This window comes from Oppia nitens, unplaced genomic scaffold (assembly GCF_028296485.1).
Source record: "Oppia nitens isolate AA-2021 unplaced genomic scaffold, nextdenovo-longstitch-racon4-pilon3 scaffold3_pilon_pilon_pilon, whole genome shotgun sequence".
Taxonomy (NCBI): Eukaryota; Metazoa; Arthropoda; class Arachnida; order Sarcoptiformes; family Oppiidae; genus Oppia; species Oppia nitens.
The window spans coordinates 8,460,266-8,471,047 of NW_026533221.1; the positions used below are offsets into that span (position 1 = coordinate 8,460,266).

The window sequence follows — 10,782 nt, forward strand, 5'->3', positions numbered from 1 at the left end:
TTAAATTATTGTCTATACTATTCACAAATCACGCAAACATCTGTTTATCAATACATTAATATAAATAAAATTGAGTACTTAATAGATCGCATAATTATATAAATGTTTGAATATAAATCAATATTTGAATAATAGTTTAAATTTTTAAATTTAGATTTTAATGTTTTAACGTATCGATAAAATACAAATTTGACTACTAAATTTAATAATATAAGATTTATTATTTAACTAATTAATTAAAGTAAAAAATAGCATTAATAAATGTTAAATTTTATTTAATGTTAATTATTAATATAAATCATAAATTTATAATTATAATAATTGATTATCTTGAAATTATTTTATAATTAACATTTTATTACTTTATTTTTAAAATTATAAATATATTTCAAGTTTTAATATTATTTATTAAAATATTTTAGAAATATTGCAATATATATAATTAGCAAAAAAGATTAATTTATTAGATAAAAAAATGTATTATTATCAAAAATTATTAATAATTATCCTAAATAAGAATATATTTGTAGAAAATTATTATTGAATTAGAGAGTTTCTACACGTTTACTATTGTCACTAATTGTATTAAATATAATTGTCATTAGATTGTCATTAATAGTACTAATTATATCTCAAGTTAATATTATATTAATATAATATGTTTTTTGTATGCAAAATTAAATTATTGTTCAAATCAGTAAAGTTTTGTATGAGAAAACAAATATTAGTTATAATATTCATACATAAATCATTGTATGTAATTCTATACTTTATATTCTATTTTTAAAATAAATATTATTATAGATGAGTATAAATAATATTAAAAATAATTTTGGAAAAATAATAATAATTTTATTAATACTGTATATACAGTACAATTATATATATACAAATGATGTATAATTCTTATTATTTAAAACATAAAATTATATAAAATACATCATTAATAATTTTTATAAAATTTTTATAAGTCTATACGATTACTATAAAAAAATAAAACATTTAAAATAAAACTGACTAATTTATATTTTAATTTTTAATTTAATTGTTACATTTATAAATCAATTATTTTTAAGACCCATTAATAATTTAACATTTAATGTCAATAATATAGTATAAATGAAAATATGTGCTAAATATAGTAAAAGTATAAAGTTTTAAATTATTTATGCCAAAATAATTTTTACTTTCAAGTAATATCTAAAAAATAATATTTATCACTTTTAAATTTAGGACAAGTTAAATTTATTATAAATGAATAAAAATAGATATATAAATTATTTTAAACAAATATTAAAGAAAAATTTACTAAAAATATTTTTTTAATTTAGAAAGGTTTTAGTAAATATAAGTCTAAAAATTTTCAATAAAATTAACATATAAATAAACGTTTTAAACATTTTCAATTTTTTATAAATGAAATAAATAACAATGTTTTAATGTTAATTGTGTGAACAATTAAACTTTGGTTGAAATTATTTTGAGGTATTATACTATGTTAGTTGATAAATAAATATTTAATTTATATGTGAATACAAAAGTTATTTTGTATTTTTATAAAATTATTTGAATATAGAAATATTTTGTTTAGTTTGTTACTGTATATAGGATATTATGTATTATAAATTTATAAAATATTTACTGATAATTTATTTTCAATTAACAAATTTCAAATTTAAATTGTTATTCACTATATCATTATTTTTATTTTAACAATACATTAAATAAATTATAAAACTGTAAAAATATAGGATTACTTTTTTATTAGATTAAATTTCATGTAAGTAATGTTGTTTATATTCTAATATATTTAATTTATATATTAGAAACTTTATTTAAAAACTTTCTATTAAAAATATTAGTTTTCACCAATTTATAAATAAAATAAAATTCAAATAAACATAACCTAAAAAATGTATTAATTTATACATTGATTGTACATTATATTGACTTACCGTATAGTGTAAAGTAATTTTGAATGTAAACACAAACTTATATTTATTAAATAAATTAATTATTAACAGAATTCAATAGAGAATTGTATATACAGTACTTAATGACAATTTAGTAGTTACTCATAGAAACTATATAGACTATGAAATTGATTACACATTCAATAGTGTATTTTTTGTTGAAATTTAATCAATTGATATATCTAATAAAAAAATCTCTCCAAAGATAGCTATAATTAAATATTATTAATATATATAATATTATAAGAAACTATTGAATATAATATATTTATACTAATTTTTATGTAATGCTGAACTCAACAAAACAAAAGTACAATTATTATGAATTAATGGTTTGCCCTACAATTGGTTTGACCGCTACGTCCTATGTATGTGTAATACAAACCCCCGAAAGCAAATCAATACAGAATATTCTCATTTTTATTCAATAATGCATTTAGTTTGAAGTGTATGAGCTTATCATTGATTCATATATTTTAGACGTTTATATTATATTTATATATTAAATGTTAAATAAATAGATAAAAAATAAAATTATATGAGTATTTTAATCAATCTTTTTAATACAGTTATGTTAATTCCCAATTACACATTAAGTTTATAATTAGATTTATGATAATGTTAATAATGACGTTCACATCTAATCTATAAATGATTTTGTTTATCTATAATGTAAAACAAATAATTAAACCTTTTAATATTGTTTTAGATTTATAAGTTTTCATTACTAACAAACATTATTTTATATAATTTAAATTTGATTTTATATATTATATTATATAAATTATAATAACATTAACAATAATAAAATTCATTTATTATTTTAATAGTTTATTTATTACACATGATAAACAAATATGATATGATATTGTTGAGTTACAATTTTTAAAATATATAAAAATAGTAAATACTAATATTTTTATTTTTTAAAATATAAATATATTTTTAGAGTGTATGCTAGCAATAAATAATAAATATTAGATTTTTCAATAAAAAATAATATTATTCAATTATAATAATATATTTATACAGTATTATATATATTATATTATATATGTTTTTAGATATTATATATTTTATAGATAAATAAAAATATATCTTTAAAAAATAAATTATATTATAACAAATTCTTATATTTTTATACTTAACATGAAATTATTATATATTTATAATATTTCATAAGTTTGCCACATTTAGTATATTTATCAATAATTGAATATAATTATTGATATAATCTAATAAAGCAAATGTATTTATTATGATTTCTGTATAAATTATAATACACTACAATATCTAGTATTATATAAAAAAATACACATCATATCATAATTATATTATATCAATAGAGCTGACAACTAACAAACAACTATAATATGATTTTGTATATACAATATATTTGATGAATTAGTGAAACAGTATGTACTCATATACAGTATACAGTATACTGTCAAACGTAGAGTATGTGTGGGTTTATCTACAATATTCCGTATATTATAAATTAAACTCTATATAAAAAAATCTCACAAAAAGTTTTCTAAATATTGACTGTCATATGTATTGTTTACAATATACTCTAGTTATTAATAATAAATGTTGTATTGTATAATTTTTTTGAGTATTATATGGATTAATATCTAATTATACTATACTTTAATATATCTTTAATAATATTTAGTATATTTTATTTATTTATATTATTTTAATAACAACTAACTAAACGTGATGTCACATATAATAGTCATTTAGATGATTAATATATAGTATAAAACTTGAAATATTCAAATTATTTGATGGTGATATCTAATCATTTAAATCTTTAATAAATTTATATTATTATTACTATTAATGAATAAATTATAAATATTTAAGATATTGAAAAATCACAACCTTATTATCACTATTATGATACTTGATAACGCCAAACAGTTATTATACTTAATATTACTAATATTTATATTTGTTTGCATTATTAGAAAAATAAATGCTTAAGAATTTTACTAAAAAATTGTTAAAATGCTTTATTTATGTAAATATTTATATATGATATCAAATTATAAAATTTTTATTATCATATAAATTATCGTTGAATATTCTCAACACTTGTTAAATATTTGACAAAAAATAAATATTTATTTAATACTTGACTATCAATAGAATTACTATAAATTATAATATCAAATATTCATAATTTTGTATCATAACATCTATTTTTTATTATTTTATGTGTGTTTTGTATGTTATTTCTATTTTTCAAATATTTCTTAATTTAGTTATAAGAATTTCAAAATATACTAAAAATATATATTTAAATATAAATATAATATTTATTAATGAAGCTATATTTGAAATACAATTTTATTTATTTTATTAAGCACTTTATTGGTATATAAACTATAATAATATTAAATCTTTATTTATAAAATATTTTATTGAAACTGCAAAATATTTTTTAAAACTATAATTAAATATATAAATTTAAAATAAATAATTTTTAAAACATAAATAATAAATAAAAAATATAAAAAATAAATTTAAATTGTTGGTATGATTAACTGTACAATTTTAATAAATTTTATATCAATAGATAAATTAGATAAATAATAGATAAATTAAAAATATTTTTATATAAATACAATGAACTTTATTATTATTATTATCTAAAGCATTGTCTGTCTTGAATGACATCCATTGATCATGTGATCCGTGTGTTGCCGATGACTACTATCAGTGACGACCACACTATTTATACGGCGGACTATTGGCGAACGTTTGGTGTTATTTGTGTTGAGACTGTCGGACATGGATTTGGCTGACAGACAGTGTGTGAGAGCCGACACCAGATTCTGGTTGAAGTAGAGGTAAATCCATGGATTAACACCTATTGAAAGCAAATAAATTGCTGTCTTATATATCATAATACTTTAATACCATTTGAGAGTTTGTAATTGAATTTAAAAACTTTTCCGTTTGGATTAAAATATAGTACAGTATTGTGTAATATATCACTAAATACTGTACAGTAAACTGTTATTGTATTGTATTGTATAATATGTATCAAATACATCACATTTATCTTTATAAATATAATATTAAACAAAATAATAAAAATTTGAAAATTTCTTACAACTATTAAGACTCGGCAGAAGCATCAGTATTGCAATCATCGGACCTGTTATTGGAAAATAATTTTAATAATTTATATCTTAATATTATATCCTAAATTTCTAATTTATAAATTTTCAATTATAATTTAACTTTAATGATGATATTATATTTTTAATAAATTGATTGTTTCACTAATTTTTATATTATTATTATATATCTATACTATTATATAATTTATCCGTTTGTTTGTTATATTTTCGCAACGCTTTCTACAAACACGTATTTTTGTGGAATCTATTGACTCAATACTAAAAAGTTAACTTCTAGGGGCAACAATACATTTTTTGTACCGGCTAACTATTCAATAGTTACTTTATTATAAAATTTTATTTATTAATAATATTAATTTTAAATTCAACCATTGAAAAAGTATTGAAATAATTTCAAAAATATAAAGTTAAATTGTTAAAATATTAAATTATTTTTGAATGTTTGAATTTTGATATATATATTAATAGATAATACAATATTAGAAATAAAAATTGATGTTTACTGTAGTTATTTGAATTGAATTTATTGTAAAATCATACACTTTGTTAAACCTATTAAACATTAGTTTGTCATCTATTGTATGATACTATGATATACTGGTATAATATAATAACGGATCAAATCACAGAATAGCTTACATTGCGCTCTCTTTTATCGCAAATATTTAAAATTATATTCACTATTAATATTATTACTTTAGTGAATCACTAGTGATGTATAATATCTATAATACTGTATAAATATCAATATTATTTCTTTATAATACTGTATAAACTTTATACAGTACTGTACAGTATTTATACTGTAGTTAAGTTAAGTAAAGTACAGTTTTCTGATTATACTAATACTAAAGTATACATTAATGTTATGCTCTAAAGAGTTATAATATTTTTAGTAAATGTTTATGTATTATATAATATTGAATTTAATATAATTCAGTAAATTCTATAATATTTCTATTAAATAATATATTATTTTCAGGAAATTAATTATAAATCGATAGATTATTATTAATTACAACTTTATTTCCTATGACATATCAATTATTATTTTTGATTATTATATTATTTCATTAATTATTAAGCAAACAGAGTTATGTTGAATTTTGTGTGAGAATATTACCCATAAATTTATATTATAATTATACCTTTTTTTGTTGATATTATATGTGTTTCACTAATGATAAAAATGATAAAAATGATAAAAATGATAAAACCTAAATCACTGATTAATACCTTCGAGAGATTGAATAATACTTATTGTAAATAATATGATTAGTAATCATTGATTACTAAACTTATTAAAACACTGTATTAATCAAATATACAGTAATGTCTACAATAAATTATTGAGTTTTTTATTAAGTAATTTTAGGCAAATATATCAATTGGAAACTAAAGCACTGTTAAGCATAAGTGTTATACATCTACACAATTGTATTACAAAAAATATACAAACAAAACGTTATGACATATAAATTTTAACATTGACTTAACATATGATTATAATATATGAATTCAATATAGTTTTTAATTTTAATAAAAAATTAAATACGATTTTATCAAATCTAAGATGAATTAATTTATTAACATATAAAGCCATTATTCATAAATACTGACTGCACTATAGTTATTGTCTGTTAACTCCACACTAAATCAATCACATATATAGTACAATCATACAGTTAATGCTTTTTAAGATAAATGTTTTAATGTTAAATATTTATTTATTTTATTTTATTAATATTATATAATAACGTTTAAAATTCTTTAAAAATTATAGTACTTTTGTCATTAGGGGTCTAAATATTTGATACATTATTTATTGATACTTTTAAGTATTTTAATTAATATATTATGAAATTAAAATCTTATAACTATTTTCTAAATATGATATTATAATAGTGTATATAATATTGTTGCGTCACATGATTGGGACTCCCAATCATATGTATGTCATATCTATGGGTGATTATCCAGTACTAGACATAGTCTCTATCGGTAATCGCCGATTGTTTGTCCAGTACTGGACACAGTTTCTACAATATATATATATATATAATTAATTTAAAAATAAATATTGAAATATGTGTTTCTAACATAATATCCTAAAACAATGTTTGATTATTCAAATAATTAAAATTTACATAAAAATTTTGATTTTATTTCTACATTATATATAATATTATAATTTATAGTTTACGCCTCAATTCAAATAATTGTTTTGAGAAATGTAACAAATATTTTCATATTTTTCTCTTTTTTATTACTAAATTATTAACACACAATTCGTGGTAAAACATCATTATCTACACAAAAAAAACATTTATTTAATTTTTGGTTATTTTATACGTTTAAGACTTATTTTGATTGTTACAAAATGTTGCAAATGTTCACAAATAATATATTATTTATATAAAAAATAAATTTAACTTTAACTATGGATTATACAGAAAGAATTTATAAATCTTTTATAAGTTTTTTATAAATAACGATATATTGTATATAATTATTAATATCATTAAATAATCTTAGTTATTATAAAAATAGTTGTTATATAAGTTATTATTGATTTATTTTAATAATAAGAAATTATAAAAGATTGATTATATAAATAATATTTATAATAATGATTAACTATAGTTCAATAATATATAATCATTTATCAAATTAATTGTTTTTATCAATTTCTATATTTTATAAACGAAAATATTAAAAAAGTAAATTATTTTTATTAATTGTGTAAATTTTGCTAAAATATTCATATATAAAAATTTGAAAAATATAATATTTCAACTTAAATTATATTATAATCTTGAGTTACTACCAATATTAATAACACTATATAATAATTATTTAAGAAATATTGTTTTAAAGTATATTATATTATTAACATTATATAGTTAATTATAATAACTTAATATATAATTATAATTTTTGAATATAAAAATTTAGGATAATTTATGATTTTTGGAGAATTATATTTAAAAATTAGGATTTAAACACTAAATGTTTATCGTTTTAGTCTCTATAGTATAGTATACACTCTAATACAGTATTATTTAAAAAAAACTGATTTTGTTTGAAAAAACTTTTGATAAATGAGATTTTCTTTAGTTTATAATAATATGTCCATAGTTTACAGTGTATTATCAAAATTTATTTTATTAATAATATAATATATTAAATATTTAATATAAATAATTAATAATTTTATTACAAAATTTGATTTGCTATTTAATTTATTTAGTATTACTTCAGTTTAATGTTAATTATGTTTATTTTTTAGAGTAAAAATTCAATTTATAGTATAATTACTAGACATTTATGTGTCTAAACTTTATATTTGATTTGAGTGTATTAGACATTGAATGAGTTAGTAAAATGATAAATAACAGTTCAACAAAACATATTATTAATACAATCAAATATAAAAGTAATAAATTGGTAATTATTGTAGTAATAAATGGATAATTAGATTAGATATTAATAATAACAATCAAACAGATCATTGATAAACTGTATAAATATAGTAAATATAATAATAAATGTATTGTTACTTAACATTCCAGAAGTGTGATTGTTGTGCATTTGGCACCCAATAGGCCCACAATTGGACACAAATGAAAGGCATTGAACACATGATATAACAAAGTATGACAACAACTGTGATCTTAACGCTCTTAATCTTAGCCCGACTTAAGCCGTGTAGTGAATGAGTTCGTGGACTTAAATCGTATGCAAAATCCCTATTCCTATGTATGGTCTGACGATTGCCTCTACATTTCAATCGATACGACTTTCTCATTGATGTCGGTGTTGTCGTTACAAACAATTTACCACTAATTGATGGCTCATCCGTACGACTATCAGATGTATTATCAGTATTTCCATCTAAATTGGTCTCCATTTTAGTTATATTACAAGTATTGGTCGTCGTATTAGCGGATAGTTTGCCGCGAGTTTTGTGCAATATTTTAAAACTTTTGCGCTTTTTATTTAAATTTAACCAAATCTCACGACAAATGTAGTAATGAGTGACAATTAAAATGAGAAAAGGTATGATAAATACAGTGACGGCATACCACGTTACGTATACCCGTTCATCAAATGGTTTATGAAATGTACCTGTTTTTTAAATAAGATTTTATTATATATTTTTTTAATTAATATTTATATTTTATAAAATGTAATTTAAAAACTATAAAATTATTTTTTTTATATCTTGATCTGAATAATTTTTGTTAATAATTAAATAAACAAAAATTTAATATAAAGTAAATATAATAATATTAAATATTGTCTAATAAAAAGTTTAAGAAAGACTATTTGAAGAAAATAATTAATTAAAAATATAGAATTACCCCAACAATCATAGACACCATTATTGTCGGGCACTTCCTGATAGGAAAATATGAAAATTTGTGGCAAACAATAGACTAACGACACAAACCAGGCTATTCTGATCATACGTTTGGCGCGACTGGGTTTCCACCCGCAGTTAGACAACGGGTTACATATAGCCTGATATCTGTCTATAGCCATCATTACCAATACATAGGAAGACAGGTATGGGCCGAAAATCTGTAAATATTTAATGGTTTTGCAGAGTATATTTCCACCGACAAAACGTTGTGTGATCTCCCATCCCAATTGGGGCAACACATTGAATAGGGCTGTCATCATATCACTGATACTCAGTTGCTGTAAAAAATAATACATACGATTACTCTTGACTTTATGTAACTGTAGTGCTATTAAAACACATGAATTGCCAAACACTATGAGAACTAGTATTACAGATAAAATAACAATTTCAAGAATTGCCAATTTTTCATCTCTTTTGTCTAAAACATATTGTGATGAGCCGTTCACTTGAGATATATTGTCAGTGATATTATCCTTATTGATGGCCATCCAAGATATGATAGAAGAAGAAGATGAACAGTCATTTGATGAATAATTGCTCGACATTTTCAAACACCACTCACAATGCCTGAGCTCTCTCTCCTTTGTCTTACTTTATCTCTTTAAATATAGATTTGATGATTAATTACACATTTTAATACCGTTTTCTGATAAAAAAAAACAATTTATTTTAAAAGTTCTTTATCAACATATTCTTTATACTAAATAAATATTATTATTTATTTTTTATGAACTTTAATGAGTTTAGATTATATAAAAATATAATAATTATATTATAGTATTATATTTTCAGTTTATATGATCATAGAAATAAATAATTATCTTTATTAAATAAAGTTTCATAGTAATTTTTAATTATTTTTATTTAAAAATTATTTAGTTGATAAATTAATAGTATATAATCAAAAAATATTTATTATAATATATATAAGCTTATAATAGTTTCAATTTATTTATTACATAAAGAGTTTACCACAGAATTAATAAATTAAAGTTGTTATTTAATAAATAGCAATACATGTCAAACAAATACAGATAATTCAAATAATATTTTGACAAAACTGATCTTTTATTAATTAAAAAAAAATATTTACTATTTAAGTAATAGTCAATTGAAGCAAACAAATAAACTGTAAGCAAACTTAGTTCATATATATATATATATATATATAGTCAAAGAAAATGACAAAAATAGGTGAGCTTTTCATTTGAATCACTACTATATT

At 18.8% G+C, this 10,782-nt stretch overlaps 1 protein-coding gene across 1 annotated transcript; it reads right to left on the reverse strand.

Annotated features, from left to right (window-relative positions):
* Positions 1-4,630: 4,630 nt before the first annotated feature.
* Positions 4,631-10,102, reverse strand: LOC128958132 (oxytocin receptor-like). Its single transcript, XM_054303947.1, has 4 exons — positions 9,493-10,102; positions 8,697-9,256; positions 5,098-5,146; positions 4,631-4,851 (listed from the first exon to the last, which is right to left on the reverse strand). Exons 1-4 carry the CDS (start codon positions 10,100-10,102, stop codon positions 4,631-4,633), a joined length of 1,440 nt encoding a protein of 479 aa, XP_054159922.1.
* Positions 10,103-10,782: the final 680 nt, after the last annotated feature.

Excerpts from the sequence above, each read along its gene's own strand:
- LOC128958132 (XM_054303947.1), bottom strand. The coding sequence starts at position 10,102 with ATGTCGAGCAATTATTCATCAAATGACTGTTCATCTTCTTCTTCTATC. Across the intron at positions 5,147-8,696 it reads CACAACAATCACACTTCTGG|ACAGGTCCGATGATTGCAAT; the intron begins AATGTTAAGTAA and ends TATTTTCCAATA. Across the intron at positions 4,852-5,097 it reads TCTGCCGAGTCTTAATAGTT|GTGTTAATCCATGGATTTAC; the intron begins GTAAGAAATTTT and ends TGCTTTCAATAG.